We start from the raw sequence: 24,582 nt of genomic DNA on the forward strand, positions 1-24,582 counted from the left end.
AGGCAGTTTTTTTATATTCGATAATAATAGCGATTATAACGAAAATTATTAAGATTTTTTTAATTACGATAATTTTTAAACGATTCGAAATTTTTCGATTTTTCGTAATCGCTTTTTAAACCCGATTATTCGATATACCGAACGCTTTTACCGATATCGAGCAATATACCGTTAAATAGTTTTAATATAATTTTTTTATTTTTTAATTATAAATTTTATATTTTTAGCTTAATAAAATTATATTTTTTCGGTTTTATTAGTATAATTTCGAGTTTTTCTTTTTTAAAAATTAACTTTCGTTTAATTTCTAATTATATAATAGGCTATTTTACGCGAAAAAAAATAATTAATAAATTAATTAATTAATTTACTATATAAAAATAATAATAATAAGCATTTATAAAAGGTATTTTAATATATTTTATAATTATAAAATAAATTTTATAAGGAAAAAGCCTAAATTATATTATACGATATACCTTTTAGTAAAATTTCGCCGGGGGATACCTTAATTTCCTATATAATTATTATATTTTACCATAATTATTATGCCCTATAATAATTATTATATTGGCAAATAATTATTATATGCAAAACAATCATTGTGTAACCCCTCAATTTCCCGCTATGGTAGGTAGGGAGTCCCAAATAGTAACTATTCGCTTAGAACAAAACATGAAGTACACAACCATACCACCCTCAGTCCAGCAATAACTCGACGTCAAACTCGCGATCTGTTTTCAGCTGGTATTGCGGCAGCGTGGCTGGTCCACAGCTCGCAGTGCCCAGACCATGGTGATACCAGTCCAGCCTCACCATGGTGTCATCCCTCTTGACCTTCTTGAGCTCATATGGATGTTTGGCCTCGTCTAGATCCGCAGTGCTATAATGCATGGCGCTGAAGCTCGCGCCTTCGTGATCGCCGAATCGTGCCCGGAGGAGTCTTCCACTCTCACCCACACCCCACTCTTCGCGGAACTCGACCCACCGAACGTCTGTGCGGTTGCCGCAGTCCTGGGGAAACTCGTAGTTGGTGAAGAGACTATCTACAGTGGCGCCAAATGTGTTCACATGCTGTGCTTCTTTCTTGTCGATATATGACTCACCCGGTCCGCGGCCAAACCACTCCACAATCCGTACGTCCTTGAGACCGAGAGTGAGTCCAAAGCGTGCAAATGTACTGGGAAGTAAAAGCCCCTTGGGCTTGGCTTTGATGCTAACGCTACAGTAGTTTGCCGTGACGGTGTACGTCGTTACAGTGTCGACACTCCAGGCAAGCACAGGAGGAGCGACGCGACCTTCCACGACAATCTTGAGGACGCCATTGTGCTCATTTGTAGCAACCTTGGTGAAATGCTTTCGCGTTTGGTGGACCCGGCGATCAATCCATTCTTTGCCGTGACCGGGTCGATCGTTGTCTGTCAATGCACGGTAGAAGTCCAGACTTGGAGGCTCGGTCATGAGATTGTGATTGGGACGCCCAATCTGTGCAAGAGAGAACAAGTCCCCGTTGATCGTGTTGAAGCCAAATATGGTACCGTTTTCGAGCAATACATGGACTGCGTTATCTGTTCTTCGCATGCCAGGCATAGCCGGGTCCGAGATGGTCTTGAGCGTTGCAAGAGATTCGGGTCTGCTTAAAGGTAGCTGGCTAGTTGCCACTGTGTGTCCGGCATACGCCCATTTTGTCCTTTTAGACAGGACAAAGTCCAAACGCAGCCAGGCTTCACCTGCAAAGATCCGGGGTAAATCTGGAATGATCAGTGTGGCTTTCGTGTGTGGCTTGATTCCCTTCGGAAGCTTCACTCTACGACCAGAAATCTCCTGTCTGTCCATAATGACACCGCAGAAGCAGTCAATGTCGTCGAGGTTGAGGAAGTCATAACGGTTGATGATCTCGACCTCCCAGTTCTTGCAGCCAAGGACTTGGATGGGTTGAATCGCTTGACCATATTCCCACAAACCTGGACCGGGGCCATGATTCGCAAAGCAGAGGCCGTCCATGACGAAATTCCCATCGTTTGGATCGTCGCCAAAGTCGCCGCCGTAGGCCATGTAGTCCTCCCCATGCTCATTCTTTGTCTTCAATCCCTGCTCATGTGTGAGCTTGATGGTCACAGAGTCGTCGAGTGTCAATGGTACTCACATGATTAGCCCATTCCCAGACGAATCCGCCCATAAGTCGTGGGTACTTGTAAAAAGCCTCAATGTACTCCTTGACGGCTCCTGGACCATTGCCCATCGCATGCGCATATTCGCACATGACAAATGGTTTCTTCCAATCCTTCTCCTTGGCATACTTCACCATGTCATCAACGGAAGTATACATTCGACTGTAGATGTCTGCCGTCTTTGCGTCTTGGTCTCCCTCGTAGTGAATGAGTCGTGTGGGGTCCACTCGCTTGATCTCATCGTACATGGCCTGGTGGTTCCTCCCATAGAAGGATTCATTGCCAAGTGACCATAAGACAATACAAGGTTGATTTTTATCCCTCATGACCATCTGCCTGGCGCGGTCTACATAGGCTTCCTTCCATGCAGGGTTGTCCGAGGCGAAGCTAGCCGGATCACCACCGACTTCGCCGAAGCCATGACATTCCAAATCTGCTTCGTCTAGTACCCAAAGACCAATTTCATTTGCGATTTCATACAAACGTGGGTCATTGATGTAGTGTGAGGTGCGAAGGGCATTGATACCAAAGAACTTCATCTGGAGGAGGTCGTCCTTGAGCAAGTCGTAAGGTACAGTTCTTCCGGATTCGCTAAGAATATTATCAGTATCGAGGCAGTCCAAATGCTTCCTGACACCCAAATGATTAGGCTTACGGATGATGCTCGTGACGATTTACACCACGAAGCTTGACAGGCTGTCCATTGACACAGAACACGCCGTGAATCAGCTCGGCAACACGAAAGCCAACCTTTTGGGCTACGTGTATACCAGCTACAGACAGCACAAGAGTATACAAATAGGGTGTTTCTGCAGTCCACTTTTGGGGCGATTTCATATATCGACTGAATTTAAAAGAGGAGTTTTCTGACGTGTAGACGTCGCTGAAAATGACTTTTCCGTCCTCATCTAGAAGCTTTGCCGACAGATCAACGTTGGGCTTGTTGAAAATAACATCGATGGCTAGCTCAGCATCTTCATAATCTTCATCGAGGAGAGTGCGAACGTGGAAATCTTCGATGCGGGTGGACGGGAATGAGTGCAGCCAAACATCTCGAAAAATACCACTCAACCACCATTGATCCTATCATGTTTAGCAGAGCGAGAACAAATACAAGAAATAGTTGGCCTACCTGATCCTCAATATAACTTCCATCACAACGCTGGTAAACTTCCACGGCAAGATAGTTTTGCTCAGAGTCGAGGTCGAGGTACGTCGTCACATCGAATTCACTCGGGTTCCTCGAACCCTGAGAGTAGCCCACCTTTTCGCCATTGAGCCATACAGTGAAGGCGGAATCGACTCCTTCGAATCTGAGGCGCCATTGGCATCCATCCTTCAAGTGTTCTGGTACTGCAAAGGTTGTGACATAACGTCCACATTCATTGTCATCATACGGTACATTGGGTGGGTCTACCGGAAATGGATAATTCACGTTGGTGTACTGAGGTCCTTTGCCATAGCCTTGGCATTGCCTACGATAATAGTCATTAGCCGCGATCTCGGTCTGCAACCCAATAAGACCAAGGATGAGGATTTCTGAGGAGAGGCCAAGTCTCTCGAAATGGCTACGGCTGGACTAGATGAAGTCCGGGGCGGTGATCTAATGGTGGAGCGATGGGAGAACTAACCACATGCCCGGGACCTTGACAAGCGGCCATTTGGTATTATTGAAGCCCGGCTCATAGAAACTCGTGGGACCATTGAAGGGGCTGTCGGCCAGATCAAAGCCCCAAAGACCAGAGAGCAAAAAGCTTCTCGCCTCGGAAGGTTGAGCTGTGATGGCATCGTCCTCGGAATTGTACAGGGAATAGTGGCTCCTGGGTGGAAGGGTATTTCGATGGATAACACCCAGATTATTCCAATCCGGAGTCTCTTGTGGGTACACGCCTTCTGAGTGGGCGTTATTATGTAGTAGAGCGGTTGATTGACTGTGGCAGTCCGTGTCTTCCAACCCGTGGCAGTCGCCTTGGCGCGAAACACCGATATCCAGATCTAGACGAAGGCTTGCCTGTGAGCGAATCACCAAGGACTTGGCCGGCTGTTGACCTCCGGCGGAGGACGGAGGGGATATGGAAGTTTTCGGGGCCATGGGGACCGAGCGATGTGGAGACTGGGGAATGTGGTGGAATATTGTGCGGAAAACTGCAAGGCTAACGGGAACTTGTTTTTGATGTACAACCAACGGGACCAAGTGTTGTAATCAGTATACCTACTACTCAGGCATAAGACGGGTGAGATGATTGTTAGTTAGCTTTACTCTCTCGACAAGTGATCTTGTCCAAGACTGTCCAAGCAAAGCCGGTCTTTCAATAATACGACTGGAAAAGTATCCCGCATTTCCCACCACGCGGCGGCGCTACGTACGCGGGCGGAATGGACGTTGCTGCACGTATTGCACCACTCACTGGCTGTGGGTTGGGGGCGTTTGCGGGGGGCGTGCTGCGGGTGGTTTCCGTGCTAAAGTACCAGCCTCACGTGATTTGAGGCGGCAGGACGAACCGAAATCCAGTCAAATGCGCGCGCCCTATGAATGAAGAGGACGCAGCAGCAGTGAGCAGCAGATCATGTTAGGTAAGTTGGTAGGTAATGGGTGAGGAAAAGTTGCATGCAAGTTTGGGAAGATGCGAGGTTCAATTGCGTGTGGGGTTGGTTTGGAGAAGGAAAGCGGAGAAGGAAGCGGAGGAGCGCTAGACATTGCTGATTGGGCGGCTTGACCTAGGATAGCCCATGCGCCCCTTCCGAACCCACGTGAGAGTCAAAGATTCATTCAGGATGAATTTTACTCCCGTGTTTATTAAACTTGCAGTGAATGGGTGACGCTGTGCATGGATTATGCTGTCTCTCGATTACACTCTCGGTAATCATGATTTTCTATTCTTTTTGGCCAGTCACATGCCTCTTCTGCTCTCTTTGGAATCGAGGATTGAATGCCGATTTTGTTTGCTCGATCGCTTGCTACCTTGAGTTACGCAGTTGGCTAGTACAGAGTATTCCGTACCTGTAGTACCGGTAACCAAACTCCTTAACCACCCCCCGCCGTTCCCGTTTTGTAGATGCAAGTGGAAACATTTTGGCATGGCGCCAATATCGAACCATGACCATTCGAACGCCTACTTTTGCCCGTCCCTCGAGCTAGCGGCGGCCAAGTCTTACCTTTCCCAGTTCCTTGTCCCAACTTGTCGGAAAGCCACTTGCCGACGATTCAAGGTAGAATATTCCGTATACAATCGAAAAGTCACGATGTGTGATACGCGATGCTGCTTGTCGTTTGTGGGATTCCCTCCCAAACTACCGGCAAGGCGGTTCATCTGCAAGTCTCTTGTGCGGAATACTACAATGGGCAACCACCTCGGCAAACCTGAGATCTGAGGCTGGACCAGAGCAGAGCCCCCTTATGAGATCGATCACTCAGCTGCTCGTGCCCTTCCAAACCGACCGCCCAGATGCATCCACACAAGACAGGCCTTGCCTCGTCCGTGTCGATCTGGCGGTCTAGGCAACGGCACAGCGCACTGCACATATTATTGATCTTTCTACGTGAACTTCTTTCCCTCTTCTTATTGTCATGCCTTTGCGCCATGTGTGTGTGTGTGAGTGTGGCTGCAGTCCAAGAAGGGATGCAAGTAATTCAAACCGGGGGTCAGAAGCCGACTGAGCGTTGGCTGCCGTCGTCTGGCTGTTTCCCGCCTATTGATCTGCAAGTCAGTGTGAGAGGTGTCGCTCTTGGATTCTGACTCGGTTGAATTGCCCGTATACCTCTAGAGCCACGACCCCAACTCCCCTTCTGGCCAGTCCCCCGAAGCCATCGCCCCCTTCACCTCACGAGCTGCATCGGGACGTCCAGGGTCGTGTCGCTTGGCCATGTGGGGAAAAGCCAGAGCTGGGGTCGGCCTTCCAAGGGTTCGGCCACGAACTGGGGCAACGGCGCCGATCTGGGGAATATCTGGGTAGCCAATTCTAGCCCAAAGCTACACGGTGCGCACCGGACCGAGCAAGCATGCCTTTTTGTATAAGTTATGCCCTCGGCCCTCTCTCTGCTCTGGGTGCGCCGATCACTCCTCTCAGCATACACGCTCTTGGGCATACTGCTCCGTGAAAACTCGATTGTAGTTTCTCTCTCCCAGCAAGCGTCTGGTATCTCCAGTGCACCATGGCCACGACTGACGACCACAAGGCCGAGGTTTCCCTCGCGCATGAAGAGGTCCCCCATGGCGAAGTCCGTCAAGTCCAGGCGGCTTCCGTGGCCCTCGCGTCTGCCGTTGCGGAACAGAAGCCCAAGCTTTGGTCAAAGAACATGAGACAGCTGTATGCGATCATGGGAATTGGTTACCGGTAAGTGTTGCAAATGCCTTCTTGGAATGCTCTGGAATAACATGCTAACTGTTGTCATGCGTAGTACGTACTAAATACGAGTCGAGCTTTTTCGAATGATATCGTGACTTACACAAAGCAAATCTTTAGTTGTCTCCACCATGAACGGTTTCGATAGCTCGCTCATGGGATCAATCAACGCCATGAAACCGTATCAACAAACTTTCGGTCTATCGGGAGAAGGATCCAGCGCTGGTATCATCTTCATCATTTACAATTTGGGCCAGATTGCAAGCTTCCCTTGTAAGTCCAATGCGCATAGACTACAGGATGGAGGTGGCTAACTTGTCAAGTTTGCGGTCTGATTGCTGATGGCTATGGTCGTCGTGTCTGTATTTTCGTTGGATGTCTAATTGTCTTGATTGGAACTGCTATCCAGGCTTCAGCCCACGAAATGGGGCAGTTCATTGGCGGTCGTTTTGTCCTTGGTTTCGGTGCCAGTATTGCGTCGGCTGCTGGTCCAGCTTATACTGTTGAGTTGGCGCACCCGGCATACCGTGGTACCATGGCCGGCATGTACAACAACTTTTGGTGGTGAGTAGACATTTGCCAGTGTCACAATTTCTCTAGACCCTTATTCTGATCAAAATATCCAGGGTCGGAAATATTCTCGCTGGTTGGACAACATATGGCACCGACCTGCACTACACTACTTCGTGGGCCTGGCGTGTGCCGACCATTGTCCAAGCCGCTCTTCCTGCAGTTGTGATGTGTCTCATCATGTTCTTCCCAGAATCGCCACGTTGTAAGTTACCCTGATCAACGGCAACATGGACTGTCACTTACAGTACTAGGGTTGATCCACAAGGACCGTACCGAAGAGGCCCTCGCCATCTTTGCCAAGTACCACGGTGACGGCGACGCAAACTCTCCTCTTGTGCAGCTTCAGTACCGCGAGATTGTCGAGGAGGCTGCGGCGACCCATGATCCCAACCCATGGTGGAACTTCAAGGAACTTGTCAACACCCGTGCTGCTCGATACCGATTTGCTATGGTCATTGGAATGTCCTTCTTTGGACAATGGTCGGGTAACAATGTTGGTAAGTAGAAACGTCTGCACTGAAAAGAGAAAGAGAAGAGAAACAAGACTGACATGATTCAACTCTTTAGTCAGCTACTTTATGGTACTTTTACACCCGTCCACCCCTTGATTTGGCCCCAGACTAACAATATTAGCCATCAATGATTAAATCTGCTGGTATTCTTGACACAAGCAAGCAATTGCTTATTAATGCTGTAAGTTGTGGTCAAGGATACTTGCATATGCCCGCAAGAAAGCGAAAATGCTAATACCAGAACAGATTAACCCCATCTTCTCCTTCATCGCTGCAGTCTATGGCGCGACGCTGCTCGACAAGCTCGGCCGCCGACCTATGATGCTTTACGGCCTGATGGGCTCTCTTGTCTTTTATATCCTCCTGACGGCGTTCACCGCCGAGACTACCAATCACCCTAACCTAGCTTACGGAACCATTGTTTCCATGTGAGTAGTTAGACATTGTGGCATTATCAATTTTTTGCGTGCTCTTGGGAAGCTAACACGAGAATCGCCAGTTATTGCTTTGGTATCTGCTTTGCCTGGGGTTTCACACCACTTCAAACTCTTTATGCCGTCGAGTGTTTGGAGAACCGCACTCGTGCAAAGGGTTCTGGTGCCAATTTCTTATTGTAAGTCATCTCTGACCTTTGCCAAATGATTTTAGAGTCAGTCGTCTAACATGCATTTACCAGTTTGAACATTGCAATGGTCGTCAACACCTACGGTATCGCAGTGGGTATGGAGGCTATTGGCTGGAAGCTGTACCTGGTCTACATTGGCTGGTTGGTCGTCGAGATTGTCGTCATCTACTTCTTCTTCGTCGAGACTGCCGGCAAAACCCTGGAAGAAATGTCGGAGATTTTCGAGGCCAAGAACCCGAGAAAGGAAAGCACCAAGAAGACCAAGGTCGATCTCGACGCGTCTGGCCGCGTTCTGCACGTCGAGAAGACCATCTCCGCCTAAGCCGCGGGGGAAAGCTTTGAACGTGAGAAAATCCTTTTGGCGAAGGCAAAAGGCCTGGCTGGATCAGTGATTCTTTTATGGTTCATGCCTTTTGCTGCCACCTCATTACGCTTCTTGCAAGAGAATGCTTAATAATGATACCCATACAATAATGAACAATGATACTTGGCCGATGCAGTGTTGCACTCATGAAAATTTTCTGTGAACCTTATTCAAAGTGAAGACTAAAAAGGTATATTTCGGATTTAAATTATGTTTCCGCTCTAGTTACATCGGATGGTCCGGTCCCGGAAGCAAGAGTACCGTAGTCTGGAAGCATGCTTTTATTCACCTTGGACGACAAAGGTATGACTTCCGCCATCTACACTTTTCGGGTATCCAATACGCTTGCCGACAGCGCCAGCACTCCAAGTTGATACGTCTCCGTCAAACTGAACAGAGGCCTCGGTAGAAGAAGTGTTGAGCAGAGGCAGCAGCACCAAGCCCGACGTGCCACTTGGAGTTTCGACGGTGACATTGTAGCCACCTTCTACCAGGGCCCACGAGGCCCGGTACTTGCCCAACCACGTGGAGAAGCCGCCCTCGGCAAAGTCGAGGTCGCCGAGCTGCGGCATCAGGGTCCAGGCGGAGCCCGCGAGCCCCGTCACCTCGAGGCCCACGACAAAGTTCGTCAGCGCCGACGTCGGCCCGGCGCTCCAGCCGTGGGCGTGGCTCGTGTACGACGGGTCGCTGTAGCCGCGGTTGTATCGATAGGCAAAGGAGCCATCGGCCAGGTAGCCCTCGACCACGGTCGACTGTGTCCCGTTTTCATTGTTCAGGTACCAGCCCCAGCTACGGCGGATGAGATCGAGAGCGCGTCCGGCTTGGCCGGCCAGAAAGTGCGCCTGGATCTCAAAGGACGAGATGAAGGGTGATATGGTTCCAGGCAGCTCTGGCGAGACGGCACCAATGTCGTTCCAGTTGCCCGTCAGCTGTGACGAAATATTCTGGTCCTGCGCCGCTGTGGTCACGTTGAATAGGACGGCGAGGGAGTTGGCGTCTTGCGGAAGAAGCGTCGTCTCTGTAGCGTTGTCCTTGAACGCACCTGCATCGGACACCCAGAGATACTGGTTGATGGCGGTTTGTAGATCAGCTGCACGGCTGGCGTAGGTACTGCTGAGCTCCGAATCGTCAACTAAACTGGCAAGCTCAGAGCCAGTGACGAGTGTCCGGTAGAGCCTATACGCCCATTAGCATACCATTTGGCCACGGGCGTAATGGATTACCTACAGCATGTTGGCTTCGCTGTTGTTAAACCCTTGTTGCCAGCGCGCCCAGTCTCTAACGCCTGTTACATTGAGAAGGCCCGAACTCAAAACCTTGCCGTAGACATTATCCATGGCGGCGGTATACCTGTCCCAATTCTGAGTCAAGAAAGTCGTGTCGTTGGTATAGAGCACATATGTCCATGTTCCAATCATTGTCCACATGTGGTAGGCTAGAAACATTAATACTCTGATTCGCTCCCAGTGTTCTAGTTTTGGAGCAGACTTACTGTCGCTGCCCTGCTGCAGTAAAGGAGGGCCTGCTTCCGGCAGCGATCCATCGGCGTTCTGGTCGCATCTGTCAGATGAAATTTGATCTCGGGGCTCTAGTCAATAGTGGCTCACCTGATGGTCATACATGACCTGCAACGCATTCTTGACGCTGTCCAACTCGCCGATTGAGTAAAAGGCTGAGGGAACAGCGATTCCCATGTCGCCCGGCCAGACGGCTCTGTCACGCTTTGCCCCGTCCACAATAATGGTGCTTCCATTGCCCAGGATACCGTCATTTGCCCAACCCGAGGTGACAAAGGGCACACGCCTTCCAGTGTCGACAGGCACGCTATTGGTCTGGATCGTGTACGCTCCGCTGTACCAGATCTTGTTCAGAGTCTCGTCACTCGAGTAGAAGTACCCCTGGTATGCCTGCAGATTAGACCACGTCGGTTGAAAGCTGATCTCCAATGACACGTTGGAGATTTCAATACTCGCATCATCCTCGGTTAAAAGGAATAGTGTGAGGTACCGGAATCCTCCCCGGAGCTTGACCAAGGGCACCTCATAGGAGCCAGCACCACTTTCCGTGAGATTAACAGCCAAATATCCGTCCGGCGCAGCGCGGCCATTAGAGTAATCCGACTGTTGTCCGATGTAGTTCTTTGCTTCGCTCCAGGCTAGGCCGAGCTGTCCCGTGCCGCTGACGGTATAGTTGAGTGAAGTAATGCCGCCAACTTCGATACCAAAGTCCAACACTACTTGTGATTCATTTCCGTACAGCGAGACGGTTCCGTTGTATGCTGTGGATGACGTGGTGTCCGCGGAAAGAACGTACTTTGGGCCGACGTTCCGACTTGATGGTGCATAAATGTACGAGTCCCAAGTGCCGGGAAATGCAGGACCGGAATGGCCATCGCAGACTGTATCTCTCCAACACGAAGCAGCCGTGCATGTCCGGACCAATGTCAGTACAGAAGTAAGCCAAAAGTGCTTCATCGTGGTTGTGGAAGAGGCCCCGAGTACAATATCAGGGAAGAGCCAAGCCACCGGCAAATCGATCGGAAATACACCAATCCATGGTTTGTTGGATCCCTAGACTATATAACGAGAAATTTTACCCTGGCAATCGCACTGCGCGGGGCTCTATGATCCTGCTTCAGGCCTGGTCCAGTGATCAATGGCAACATATTGCACCGAAAACGTGGGGAACATGGGGAATGCGGGGGGCACTTGTCAAGATCAGGGGTATATGTTTGGGCATGGAATGAGAACAGGTCGATCGTGTAGACGTGCGATAGCGTCCACGGTTAGGTTCTTTTCGCCTTGTATCTAAGGGCCCTGCTTGGGCAGGGAAAGTAAATGCCAGGAACAACAGCCTTTCAATTGGTGGATTTTGCCCCACGAACGGGTGATCGGGGGGCGAGGACGCTTGGTCATTCATTTGAGTCGTGACATCTCGCTCCATCACTTGACGATCCAACTCTGTCACTTTCATTCTTCAAGTTGCCTGACAACTTATTTACTCCCTTATGGATAATGGCTGAATATCCTACGTTTACATCTTGTGTGGACAATCCAAGCGCGACCACCCAAATGAATGCATTCTTCACAACAATCCTATTACCCGCCGCCCGGGTTCGGATTGCATGCACAAGTCTAATTCACGACGAGAGTGGGCCTTCAGTACAGTCCGGCCAGACATGCAAAGGGGAAAAAAAGGTTGAATCAATTATGAACTATCCGAGGTCAGATAAGTGACCGGCTTCTGGAAGCTTCTCGAGATATGCAAAGAATGTAACTATCCACCTGCAACCTACAGCTATCGATGCAGACGCTTCAAGCATTTCTGCAAAGGTGGTACTGACACGGTCAGTACCTTGCGTCAGAACATCAATTTTGTTTTATGCAACTGGCCTATCTCCGGTGCAGTACTCGGTGTAGTGGACGTCGTCTATTGCCGTAAGCAGAGTGCTGGGAAGGGTCGTATTGAAGAGCTTAGATTGTTGGCCGAACCAATCCGCCCCTGGAACACGCCCAACGGTTTGGAAGGTGAAGCCACGTCCGATCGTCCACGACTGGTCGCTAGGTAGAGTGCATTCCTGTAATCCCGCGACCAAAGGTTCCGCGTTGGCTGGTACGGAGTCATAGGGGCAGACATGAAATTGGTTCGGGCCCGTTGCTTCGAGAGGATAGACGATGATCGCGCAATCAAAATGGACAGGAGGGCCGTTGCCTGACCGAATACCACAGCCGAATGAAAAGTTTCGAAGCCGCAGGCGTGTCTCTGATGCTGAGCCAACAATGGTCGGAGCTAAGGTCTTGTATGGCAGGCGCCCGTGAACTCCAATGAGGCTGTTGACACGTCTCTTCCACCACTTCCACGGCCCCGGGGGAACCTGGTCGACCCTGTAAAAGAGGGCGTTGTTGTTGGGCCCGATGTTACCGACGGCGAAGTGGGTATAGTTCACATCATAATGGGGGTTGAAACCTGAGACGATGCCCTTGTTAATCGTGTCAACCGGAAGGGCGGGCACGTCGTTGAACTACACAACTGTTATTCCATGTTCCATACAAGAAGAAACATTGGTATGGGGTGGGATTTACATTGGCAACTCGAGGTCCTTCCGAGCAACTTAAACCAAGGAATGCCCTAGCCTCGATCGCTGCACCGACAGCAACCAGAAGCCAACAGGGGAGAAGAATAGTGGAAAAAGAGAAGCGCATTGCGTATTGAATAGCGGGTGGACAGTGTGACCAGCAAGAAAATTGAAAGAACGGAAAGAAAGAATTGCATGGGCAAGTTTACATCATGAGGGGACAGTGATTACTTTTATTATTATTTTTAAATCCCAGTTCTTGGGGCGAGATCGTGGACACTCCCGACGCCAAGACTCTCTCACACCGATAGAGTTCGGTACCTTGTTGGAAAGAAAGAAGAAAAAATCACCTGCATAAATCATGAAGTATATATAAGGAAGCGCATCTTCATTTGCCATTGTACTGCTGCGTGTGCCGTCTCTACGGATACCAAAATGTAAAAATCGTACTAAATAGGCCAAGACTGTCTCGTCTTGGATGGGCTGACAGCCATGTCTCAGTCTCCTGCATAGACTCGGTACGTAAACGGTCTTTTGGGGAACCCGCTTGCTTTTGGATGCAATACCCCGAAAGCTTGAGGTTATGTGATGAGCATCATCGCTGGATTTGGTCCGCAAGAATGGAAAAGAATTGGGCGCGCGGCTCTGTTAAAAGTAAACACAGTTGGTCTAATTTGCAAACCTTTTCGCTTGTTTCAAAACCCCCTATGATCTCCCAATCCTATGGTTATATGTGAAGTTCAAGGAATTTCACACTGGGTCATGTCTGTTCATGCAGCCTTATTTTGCGATCTTCGGCCTCCAATTACCTTCCCTCTCTTGCAGCCTCGAACTGAGTCAGGCGGTCCGTAGCGTCCTCACTTGGGTTTTCTTTTCGGAGAAAAGGGAATGATAACATGACTTCTCTTCCGGCGACACTCTCACTTTTTCCTCCGGCTTTAGACCTTTGACAAAATGCAAAATGGGGCTGTAAGCAGCACTCTCGGTCTCGGTCCTATTGAAGAATGGTTAACAACGGCTAAGATCAGTTCGAGAGAGAGCACCTCCATACTTGCGACACTGCTATCATTGATGAGATCATACAAGTCCTCATATTTGCCATTACATATTCTTTTTTCCAGTGGTACGATCTGTCTCGAACGTCTAAAAAGGTGTACCCAGAGGGTTGTTCGCATGCCTCTTACGGTATCGATGGTCAGAAGGCGGGGAAGGGTGTGAAAACCCGACGCGGACATGCTACAAAAAGCTGCGATTGGTAGCTCCTCCTCACATACACCAATCAGCACAGTATAGCGTTTGTGATTGACAGACACCACTGGTCCTGTGGTGACATTGCAGGTACGATGGTAAGTGTGACGTACGCGCGAAGTACCAGCGCACCACCTCTGCTTATGATAGCACAATATCAAAATCCCATTCAGATCCTCTCCATGCTTCAATCTATATATTGTTCCCTGTCCAACATGAAGGTTGAAAAATGGTGCCGCAGTCTTCTCCGTCTCTCTGTGGCCGATGTCACCCTCTTAGACCAAACATCATCACCTCTCTTCTCAAGCACAGATAAACGTGCCACTTTCAAACAATCGCACAAGTTTTGAAGACACCCTTGCCTTTATCGCCATCAACACGACGATTTTACAAGTCATGGCACCTGGAGTGGTTGAAAGTGTAGAATCGTGGAGTTCACCGTCGCACATTCCATGTTCGTACGATGGACCGCCTCGAAATATTCCCTACATTGACAACATCGACTTTGACAAATCACTCCAGCCAAAGGACTATAATATCACAGGGACCGACCCCGAATCTAAAATCCTCATACTGGATGTCCAGATACTTGATGCAACCGGGAAGCTACCGTACCGAGGGGATGTAATGATCCATGGTAAGTCAAGTGTACCTCAACCGCCAGCCCAGCCATTGTAATATTTGGACTTTCTCAAACAAGCCGTAAGGGCAATATTTTGCGCATGTTGGCGTCGTTCCCGAAATTGAAACCCTCCAAAGGGATCCCGGTGTTCGCGTTTTCAATGGCAATGGTCGAACCCTGATGCCTGGTCTGGGCGATGCCCATACCCATCTCACCTGGGACGGTGGCGATCTCAATCGCCTCGGAGAAATGCCGGTCGAAGAACATACCCTGCTTACCGCCAGAAGCGCGCGATGCTACTTGGACTCTGGGTACACAATGTCAGCCGTCCTTGCCTCCTCCCGAGTCCGTGGTGTGTCAAACTAATGGCGAGAGACAGGTGTTACGGGGCCGCATCAGCCAAAGAGCGTCTGGATATCGTCATCCGGGATGCTATCAATGCCGGATATATTCCCGGTCCTAGATGTCTTGCCAACGGTATGGAAATGGCTCGGACCAATGGCGACCTTGTGGCGGGTATCACAGCATACGCTGACGGACCAGATCAGATGCGAGAGGTGTCAGTCATATCCATCATAGCTTGCAGCATGCACGTCGCATTTACTTACAAATTTGCAGAATTCGGCACCATATCAACCTGGGAGTAGACAACATCAAACTGTCGATGTCTGGAGAATCAGTAAGTGCTAACGACCACAGCTTTGTGTCAGTTGATGGAGCCCGTACCGGCTGATACAGATTCGTACAACAGTTGACTGAAACACGAGATGCGGAGGACTGCTACTATACCGACGAGGAGACGGCAGCATGTGTGGATGAAGCTCACAAGTCTGGAAAGAGGCTATGCGCGCATGCCAGAGCTCGAGAATCTGTCAAGATGTGCATACGTCACGGTGTCGATGTTATCTATCATGCATCCTTTATAGACGAAGAAGGTGAGTATTGATGTTTTTTCGTCCCGGGAGGATTCACATGGGAAAACTCCCTTGATCGACGTTGACCATTTACACAAAACCAGGCATGGACATGCTAGAAGCTAGGAGGCACAAACACGTAGTAGCTCCGGCCATCAATTGGCTGGTAAATACGCTATACGAAGCTGGCGCTTTCGGATACGCGACCGAAAAGGCTGAGCAGGTTGGATATAAAAAGGAGCTAGAAGCCGCTGTGCGCGGCTTGAGAGAAATGCACCGCAGGGGAGTCGTCGTTCTTCCAGGGGGGTAGGTTTGAGACTTGAGTTACCCTGCTCCGGTACGGAGGCATCAGAAATGTGCAACTGACCACTGAAGCTGTTTATACAGTGACTACGGATTTGCGTGGACGCCTCACGGCACGTATGCGCGTGACCTACAGCACTTCCGGGACCTACTAGGTTTCACTTCGCACGAAGCAGTCATCGCCGCAACCTACGGAGTGGCCAAGCTCTTTATGCGGTCCCATGAGATGGGCCAGATCAAGGCAGGAAACTTTGCGGACTGCATTCTGGTAGATGGTGATCCTTTGGAAAAGATTGAGATCCTCCAGGATCATGGTAAACTGGACATTATCATCATCAATGGTCGGGTACACAAAGCTTGAAGGATAGAGTGCCATACTGTTCTCAACCTGATCCTGCTCGAGATAGACCACCTCCTTCGTAGACCTCTAGGTTGTTATCGGCCCGGATCAAAGCCTGTAAAAAGGTAGAATTTGAGTTGCACCTAAAGTCCCTGGAATGTCGCGGCTGACGCTGGGAGCTCTCCTTTGCGTATCCATTTAAGCATGCCATCCCCCTCCACTCCAATGCCTTTTCAAAATTTTCAAGCATCTGACCTACCAAAAGCCATCAATCCATGAAGTCACATCTTCCTACCGAAAAGGAAATTCGATCCTGACACCGCTGAAACCAAGCTCACTTCAACCGCTCAATAACTATCTTGTCACAACTCGTCGCTGGCTAAAGAAAATGGGAAACAACCGGACGTGTTGGAGGTGCTGGAGCAAGACCTCCGTTTTGACTGCTAAACTCCTGTTCCACCTCAGCGGTCTGCCACTTTTTAGTCAACAACGAGACTATATACAATGCTCATTGGATTCTACGATGTATTATTTGGCTATTCTACTTTACATTTGTTTTGATCATTTTGGTCGTCATTGCCAATCTCGCAATTCGCCCTACCTGGTATGACGATGAGTTGCCGGAGGAACACTGCCATATTCTGGATTCACCTGACAAAATGGCACGGGAGATCGAAAGGCGCAAAGAGCTTCTGATCGATGTGCGAGACGATCTTCGTGCCGAGCGACTCTTTTTAGTGGGCCGGTAATCGTTTGAATAGGTGTCGCCGGGTGATAATCTGGGGATCTCGCTACATTTCAATCGTGACGGGAACATGATATAAACCAAATTCACCACAAGATCAATTACTTGCCTTATATTTCACGCTTTTGTCGACTATTACCACCACAGCCACATCACGATGAGCATTACGTACATAAGTAGACCAGGGTATAACACTTCCTTGGTCAGTCGAACAGGCATGGAAAGACCCCATTTGTGACGAAAATATCCCATCACCGAAAAGTGTTGAGACTGAGATGGGGGAATTCCTGCTTTATTCGCGTTGAAGGCGATGTCAAAGAAACTCACAATGTTACGATTGATGCATGGAGAAAGATGATGACTATTCGAAATCAAAGATATCGTTGCCGACCAGACAAAAGAAATATGTTGTCCAAATAATGTGGGGGAAACATTACAACAGCAGGGAGTCCCCAGCCGTCACCAATCTGAGTACTAATCCAGCGATTACAGGACATGTCTACCATGAATCTCGAAGTGCCTCTCGCCCAGAGTTTTGCATAATTCTCCTACATCTCAACTACCTTGGATGCATTGAAACCAGCAGACTGGCTGAAATAATAACCTCGTTGGTTCGTATATAACCGCTTCCCCTGATCATCCTCAAAGTCGCAGTTATAGTGCGTGTGACCGAAAGCCCATAAGCAGATCGTCTCATTCCAGAGAGAATTGTCACGCAAATCTGTTGAGAATGCTGACTTGATCGTGCTATTGCTATGTTGAGGATCTACGGCCCGGTTATCGGTAGTCGGGCTGAAATGGGTGAACACGGCAACCTTGCGCCCGGAGCCATTCAATCCTTCTAGTTGTGTCTTCAGCCACTGAACGTCGCGCCGATGCTCTTCATTATGCTTCTCGACATCCCATTCTTCGGTATAGTAGAAATCGTTGACCCCAAAGCTCACGTGATCGTGCGACGCAGGGTCGACATTGGAGAATAGCGTACAGCCTAGTATCGTGACTTTGTCTTCTCCAACATCGATATCGAATCTTTTTCGATCAAGGAGGACGAATTCACCCAGGTTCTCGCCACCCTCCTTTTTTCTGCAAACGTTCTCTTGGAACTTCGTCATGTCATCCTTCACCGTGGCCCAACTCGAATGATAAGGCTCATGGTTACCCAATACGAGCAACACGATCTTGAATTGACCTAGTTGCACTAGCAAAAACTTGCTGTAATCATCGAAATCTTTGGAGAGACAGCCGACATCGCCTAGAAGAGCTAAGCAGGGTGCGCGTGGTGTAATCTCAAAGATATCATAACTTTTTGGTGCTTCAAGATGAAGGTCTGAGAGGATCTGGATAGCGACCATATTGCCTTTGGGTGGGTGTCTGGAATATCGATGATAGTATGTTGGGAGCCGGGGTTCTAGTTTCTAGTCCCTAGGTCGTGAGTGCTATCTAGACGGCTAAAGACATCATTTGAGTCGCAAACTGAAAGATGCAGGTCTCAGGGCAGGACATTGGTACCTGCGCGTGGAGGAACAACCGGCGTACGGTTGCCTAGAGGGCAAACTGTTAAAAGCCCTCAAATTATGCAGCGAATAGCTAAAGTCACGTTAATACCTAATTATAAAAAATGCTTAAAGAAATTTAAAACGAAAAAAAGGGGAAATAAAAACGAAGAAAAAAAGAAGAAGAATAATATTTATATTTAAAATTTCGTTTTCTTTCAGGTTTTTCTTATAATAATATATTATTATAGCTGCGTAAATAGGAGTATATAGTGTTAAAATGGCATTTTTTTAAAGGTTGGCCTTTTACCAGTGACGCTTTTTCTTGGCAGCTGCCAGTGGCCCGCCCAGTGGTAGGTGGTAGCTATATCGTAAGGCAATATTCGAGGTTTAAATATTAGAGGCCTCTCACCAAACTTTTACCTGTATACCTGTAATAGGTATGAACGGGGAAATAGGATGGATGTATTTCCAGAATCGCTTACCGCATTGATTGCGCAACGTCTCAACCCCCGTCAGGTTCCATGTGCGCTGTGGGGCCATTGCCTTCTCAATGTCCATGGCGTTCCATCCATCATAGACGTGAGTCTATCTTGACCCTTGAAAGTCTGACCATCGGCTAGCTGTGTTGCTGAAAGTCGATAGACTTTGTTGTTCCTAACCACTGCTTGGAGATTGCGTCCAACGCAACGGCTCAGCTTGGCAGCCTGATAGCAGTTTCGGACTTGCAGGCTTGTCGTGCAAGCTCGCCAGACCGAATTTCGCCGCCGCCATCATTTCATCTGCTTATCAAGGACGACGAAATCATGGTAGAACTTTACGTACAAGCCGAGACACTCTGGTGCCTACCACCACTCTCTGCTCCCTTGTCCTCGGACTTCCTTGTCTGCTTCCGACCAAACTATTCTGCCATCAAAGCGGCCAGGTCGGGGATCTGGTGCATTCTAGCCAAGTCAATATGATGTTATGGTCCCGAAAGCGCACATCTTGCTGGAAGCTTTCCTACGAATATACGCGCGCGACTCAGGAAAGCGCGTAGGTGCTTTTGCGATGCCTATGATTTGTTATATGGAGGAGTATATGGACGATGATGGGTTCTTGGACGACAGCCAACCTCCAGAACTTCTAAGAACATTTTACTCGGAGCTCAGAGATGGGAGTAAACCAGCTAATTTGTGGACCCAGGAGCTGAAGGCAGCTATTGGAGTTTCTACTTAGGATTCCGAATGTGGTATATTATGTATGTCGTGGACAATGAAAAAGATTACCATGTTCCAACCCTTGATGTCAAGATTCCCGACACTCAAAGTGATAATGACCTTCCACGGTCTTTTTTAAACAAATATATCGGGCTTGGATCTCGTGTTCAGCATTTTTATGTCACCTAAGAAACTATAGGCGAATTGCAAGTTCGCCTTGACAACCTATAATAGTGAGCCCGCTATCTAAACCGCGAGGAGCAAATAGCCTCTAGCTCGGGACCAGCCCGATGCCTTCATTGTACTGCATGAGCTCTTTCGAATCGTCTTCCGATATGAGAGGTCGTCCATGCAATGCTCGACCAAATGTGCAGCATTTCGACAATGTATGAATACTTCAGCATCCATCTTGCAAAGGCATCTAGACCAGCAGTCTTCTACTCCGTGGCTAGCATGCTACGTATACTCCCAATTCCATTGTGCAACTTGTCACGCCAGTGACAAATCAAGTTGGCTTCGCTTCATGGAGTGGCTTCGACGGCAGTAGCAAACCCGTAAAAATCATGTCTTGAATTGTATCATGTATACAACTGGGTGGAGTGCAGTCAAGGCTTAGCTTCCTCGGTCTCGGGCCGCAAAACAGACTTTCGAGTCTGAAGGAAGGGAGAACGGGATCCTTCCCCCCTCCCAATCGGCCGATGTCACCATAAACCAGGATCATGTGCAGTCATGATGGTCGAGAGCCAACCTAGAAAGGATCATGGAGAGAAAAGATGGCTTGCGGACGAGACCCCATGTTACCGCTCAGTATCAGGAGGAGGGGTAAGGGGTGGTCAGCCCTCGTGATTGACGGCATGGCAGCTAGGATCATATATGTCGAGGTCATCCGAAAACAAACAAGAAGTGGATGCGACTGTGTGGTGTCAATCATATAAATCTTGTGCCGTCGATGCACGAAATTGGATAATGATGCCGGTAGATTTCTTAGGTCCCTTTTTTTTTTTTTTTTTTTTTGGTTATAAGCCTGCCGATTTGGATTCTTGTATAATGAGGATCAAAAATACATGCGATTCTACATCTGCTAATCTTCAGCTTACATATCTTGTTCCCGTTGCGAACAAGCGAGCACCGGGTCTAACCGTCAGCTGGATTCTCTATGCGTAGATATCGGATGAAATTGAAACTTGGGCACGAGATAAGGTTATCAGTCTCAGATCTACGGATGCTCGTCTCGGCCGAAGCTTCTTGACGATATAGATTCACATTTTATTGTTATGCGACATCTCCAGCTCAGAGACCATATCCTGAGCTATATCCACTGCGACCAAGCTATGTGCCATTGTCGCTTCTTATTGTTCTGTTATGGTCCGGGATCATCATGGATGTAAAACCACGCAACTCATTTATTGTTTGGTCGACGATCGCTGTACACTGACGTTCCGAGGTCTGAGCGCTGACGATCGGGACGCTTACCGAGTTCTTTTTTGTGATCCTCGCGACTCCACGGGCCTGGCAGGTTGCACAAACAGAGCAGCCGATTGATAGCCGCCTGTGCCTCGCTTGAAAAGCCCAATACCCGGGCTACCATTTGATAATAGTAGGGATAATATTGACAGTAGTAGCACTGCTGCCCCGCGTCCTAGTATACCGCCGCCGTCGCAGCCCAGTTCTGGTCCGAGACGAATCGGGTTCAGAACATCAGACGGGACGACGCGAAGTGCATCGTGACGTAGGATGTGCATCTTGGTCTTGCCCCGAGCCATGGCTCATCGTCTGTGCTCATCAAGAAAGCAAAAGACTTTGTACGGTCGATGCTGCACCCCGCGTTGTACGCCTTGCCTGCTTGTTTAGCACCTTGATTTGCCGTGCACGTTTTTGCCATGGATGATTTTCTGGTCAAATATTCACGCACGGGCCCCAGGCAAAGGCTCTTTTGATTTTGACATTGACAGTTTCCCCCTTGATTGCCGAAATATCCATGCCGATCTTGAAAGACTTGGGAGACTTTGCTGGGGGGTTCAACTACCAGGTTCCGTGGTGATGCGGAAACTTTTGGACCGCTCGTGTTTGAATATTTGGTTATAATGTGCGCGCAGCCTATATAATTTTGGGGTACTGAACGTTGTTGAGTAATCTTGGCGACCAAAGTACGAGTTCAAACGTATGTGCAATTGCAACAACATGGATAGGTCGGGGACGGCGTAACAGTATCGGGGAATAGACGACGACATGCCTCCGACAAGCACCAGGGTAAGGTATCTAGCGATCACGTAAGCTTGTCTAGGTCAAGGGAGTTATCTTGTTGTCTTTAGAGTTTCTGGCACAAAAAGAGTCTCGAAAGAACGTGTGTGTGCGCTGAGATGTGCTTTTGATAGACGGGTAATTGCGATGGACCTGGTAGCCTTTATGATCAACAGGCCTGATCTGGCGTTCCGCGATCTGTAAACCCTAGGTGCTCCCAACGTACGATGATCCGTGAACTATTGGCCTCATAGTGCACCCAGCTAGATCACAAAGACCAAGAAAAAGGCTCGAACCCACTTCGTCTGCTACTCCACGATTTGCACTGCGCCCAAAAAGATGATGCGGTATGTATGAAAATTGCTGATTGCTCTCAGCTGTGATGCCCTCTGCTTGGGGTCAGTTGAGGAGAGGGGATCTTTGGGGGGCCCTTGACATCGAAGATCCTGACACGAGACCCTGTGGACGGTGGGGAACGGAACACCTTGCCTGGGCAGACCTTGCGAAAAGGGTAGGCAAAGGGCCACCTTCAGGTCTGTCGGGCATGTGGAGTGCAATCTTGGATCGCTGTCAAGTGTCAACCCCAGAAACTGTGGAGCTACGGGTGACGAGTATCTGATTACAATGCGTATCCTGCAAAGCTCTCAGCCACGATATCGGTAATAGCGATCGTAAGACCCTGATCTTCACCCTCTGAGGTTGATTGTACTGTGTAGAGAGAGAGTGTGATAAACGATTGCCACCGGCAGAGTGTTCAGCGTATTGTCTAGTCCAGTCTAAAATATCATACTAGTCAACATGTACGAAATATGTAATGTAGGTACGGCACTCGTCTGACTGCATTCATGCAGCATCCAATGCTGGCGATCTTCTCGTGTGGCACCAGAACTTTATTTGCGCATATCGAAGATTCCATCACGACCTGTACCTAGGTAGGTATATCCTTGGAACTGATAATCTTGTGGACAACAACTAGATTCTGTACAGTACTTATAAAACATCAAGTATTGAATTTTACCTAGGCAACTAATGCACGTTGTTTTGTAATCCTTTCCTGGGTTGGATGCCACCAACGATGTAGCCGTCTGAATGAGGATAACGCTACGAGTCATTGCCCTTCCAGAAGGCGCATATCCATTCTGTCGGGTCGTCATCAAACCGGTCTTCTAGTGACGCTATCGACGGTCGTCAGAGATAGTTTGTAGACCATCGCGATAGTCTGATGGGAAAGCCTTTCTCGCAAGTCGCCGGATCGAAGCCCATCGGGGATTTCTTTGCGCTATGGTACTACTATAATGTAGCCTGCCTACGGTACCTACTACCTGGCTAAGGTTAGTTAGTCCATGTACCTACCTACATTACCAAAGGTATCGTCAGGACTCAGCTCCCCCCGTTCGTCATTTACTGGCTTATGGGGCAACTACTGCGCGTGAACGATACGCGAAATCGCATCTCGGCAACAAATCCACATCACCCAAGGATACCTAGGCAACGTGGACGATGTGTTATTCCGTCCAAGCGATACGGACACATTCGTGCGTCTGGTGAATCACGTCTTCTGGCTTGATGGTGGCGCTCCTGGTAGCAAGAAGATTCGTTCTGTAGGCACATGTCGATGCCAACTGCATGTCAATCTCCCGCCTGTTTGTTCAGTGTTTCATAGAAACATGTTCCGGTCGGCTCCTCCCCAACCTGAGACGTCCCACATATCGACGGCGGCCGATCCGAAGAGACCTCACCAGTGACCAGAAAGGCATCTACTGTAGGTAGGGTAGGTGGCAGTGTGTTTTTTCTCCCCCCTTCCCCCCCAGCTGGGTCAAACAAGTCGTATCCGTGCAATAATTTTTCTCTTTCACTTTTTTCCACAACTTCGGCACGCCGGAGTCAAGCGGACAGGGTTTCTGACTTCGAACCCTTGGGGGGATCTGGATGGACATTATATCTTCTATATTCGGACTGTGGGGCACTGTTAATGTACCATGGTACCGTACCTAATGCAACTAATAGCTCATAAGTGATTGATTGCATTTTGTTGTTTTATTCTTCGGGGTCTCGCGCGACTCAGAGCTGACTGACTTCCCACCAAAGAAAATCTTAAGAATTGTGTAGCGACCCTGCTAACATGCTTTGTGCTATCTAAACTGGAGCTGCTCCAACCATTTGCATGAGGCTATTCAAGCACTATTAGGTAGTAAGATGGTAATCGCCTGTCTGAAGCGGCCGTGTCTTTATTCAACGATATGAGCATTCTTTTAATTCAATCGTCGTGATTTCTTGCCATGGCTTCCAACTTGACTTAATCCGCGAATCCGCCGCAAAAAAAAGACTTCTCCATCACACGCAGTGGCCCTAGGCTCCTAAAGGGTTTAGCCAGGGGTCAACTCATTACCACCCACTCCAAGGCCTTCCGTAAGAGGGGGCATCTGAGTGTAGAGAACAAGGGGGTACCCATGCCTAGTCGCGCTGGTCCTTCTGCTTGCTGTTTTCCTCGAGCGCCCGTGGTGAACTCGACTGTTAGTTCAGATGTCGCCTGCACAAACGCTTCTATTAGCATATGCAGCGGCATTGTAAGGGCCGGAGGAAAATCTGAAGTTTGTTCTCGCCGGTTTGGTTTGTGATTACATACTACTACATTGCGGTAGAGAGGTGCTATACTAGGTTGACATATCATTTGGTGCCGTCGTCATCCGCCAGAGAGAGATAATACTACTGCCGTCCAGTGATTGCATCCATCTGCCGTTTGATGCATGAGCGGGAAGCCACCAACCTGATTATACCTTACCCGACCTTGCCTACCCTCGTCACTGGCTGAG

General features: G+C 48.9%; 6 protein-coding genes across 6 annotated transcripts; 2 read left to right on the forward strand and 4 right to left on the reverse strand.

Moving 5' to 3' along the window:
* Nucleotides 1–699: 699 nt before the first annotated feature.
* PFICI_09648 (uncharacterized protein) lies at nucleotides 700–4,263 on the reverse strand (the record flags this gene model as incomplete). Its single annotated transcript, XM_007838229.1, has 5 exons — nucleotides 700–2,091; nucleotides 2,147–2,762; nucleotides 2,827–3,254; nucleotides 3,304–3,646; nucleotides 3,803–4,263. 5 exons carry the CDS (start codon nucleotides 4,261–4,263, stop codon nucleotides 700–702), a joined length of 3,240 nt encoding a protein of 1,079 aa, XP_007836420.1.
* A 2,061-nt stretch (nucleotides 4,264–6,324) lies between these two features.
* On the forward strand, nucleotides 6,325–8,547 carry PFICI_09649 (uncharacterized protein; the record flags this gene model as incomplete). The annotated part of the gene is made up of 10 exons (XM_007838230.1): nucleotides 6,325–6,506; nucleotides 6,625–6,788; nucleotides 6,839–7,079; nucleotides 7,142–7,290; nucleotides 7,340–7,585; nucleotides 7,656–7,669; nucleotides 7,722–7,781; nucleotides 7,847–8,028; nucleotides 8,100–8,213; nucleotides 8,277–8,547. 10 exons carry the CDS (start codon nucleotides 6,325–6,327, stop codon nucleotides 8,545–8,547), a joined length of 1,623 nt encoding a protein of 540 aa, XP_007836421.1.
* Nucleotides 8,548–8,870: 323 nt separating this feature from the next.
* Nucleotides 8,871–11,063, reverse strand: PFICI_09650 (uncharacterized protein; the record flags this gene model as incomplete). Its single annotated transcript, XM_007838231.1, has 4 exons — nucleotides 8,871–9,765; nucleotides 9,817–10,024; nucleotides 10,082–10,139; nucleotides 10,197–11,063. The coding sequence occupies 4 exons, from the start codon at nucleotides 11,061–11,063 to the stop codon at nucleotides 8,871–8,873; spliced, it is 2,028 nt and encodes a 675-aa protein (XP_007836422.1).
* A 905-nt stretch (nucleotides 11,064–11,968) lies between these two features.
* Nucleotides 11,969–12,791, reverse strand: PFICI_09651 (uncharacterized protein; the record flags this gene model as incomplete). Its single annotated transcript, XM_007838232.1, has 2 exons — nucleotides 11,969–12,610; nucleotides 12,672–12,791. 2 exons carry the CDS (start codon nucleotides 12,789–12,791, stop codon nucleotides 11,969–11,971), a joined length of 762 nt encoding a protein of 253 aa, XP_007836423.1.
* A 1,517-nt stretch (nucleotides 12,792–14,308) lies between these two features.
* PFICI_09652 (uncharacterized protein) lies at nucleotides 14,309–16,112 on the forward strand (the record flags this gene model as incomplete). Its single annotated transcript, XM_007838233.1, has 7 exons — nucleotides 14,309–14,549; nucleotides 14,620–14,854; nucleotides 14,914–15,093; nucleotides 15,153–15,213; nucleotides 15,286–15,469; nucleotides 15,553–15,754; nucleotides 15,836–16,112. The coding sequence occupies 7 exons, from the start codon at nucleotides 14,309–14,311 to the stop codon at nucleotides 16,110–16,112; spliced, it is 1,380 nt and encodes a 459-aa protein (XP_007836424.1).
* A 1,272-nt stretch (nucleotides 16,113–17,384) lies between these two features.
* Nucleotides 17,385–18,188, reverse strand: PFICI_09653 (uncharacterized protein; the record flags this gene model as incomplete). Its single annotated transcript, XM_007838234.1, has 1 exon — nucleotides 17,385–18,188. One exon carries the CDS (start codon nucleotides 18,186–18,188, stop codon nucleotides 17,385–17,387), a length of 804 nt encoding a protein of 267 aa, XP_007836425.1.
* Between the last annotated feature and the right edge of the window lie 6,394 nt (nucleotides 18,189–24,582).

The sequence above is a fragment of the Pestalotiopsis fici genome (genome assembly GCF_000516985.1).
Source record: "Pestalotiopsis fici W106-1 unplaced genomic scaffold PFICI_Scf_7, whole genome shotgun sequence".
Classification (NCBI taxonomy): domain Eukaryota; kingdom Fungi; phylum Ascomycota; class Sordariomycetes; order Amphisphaeriales; family Sporocadaceae; genus Pestalotiopsis; species Pestalotiopsis fici.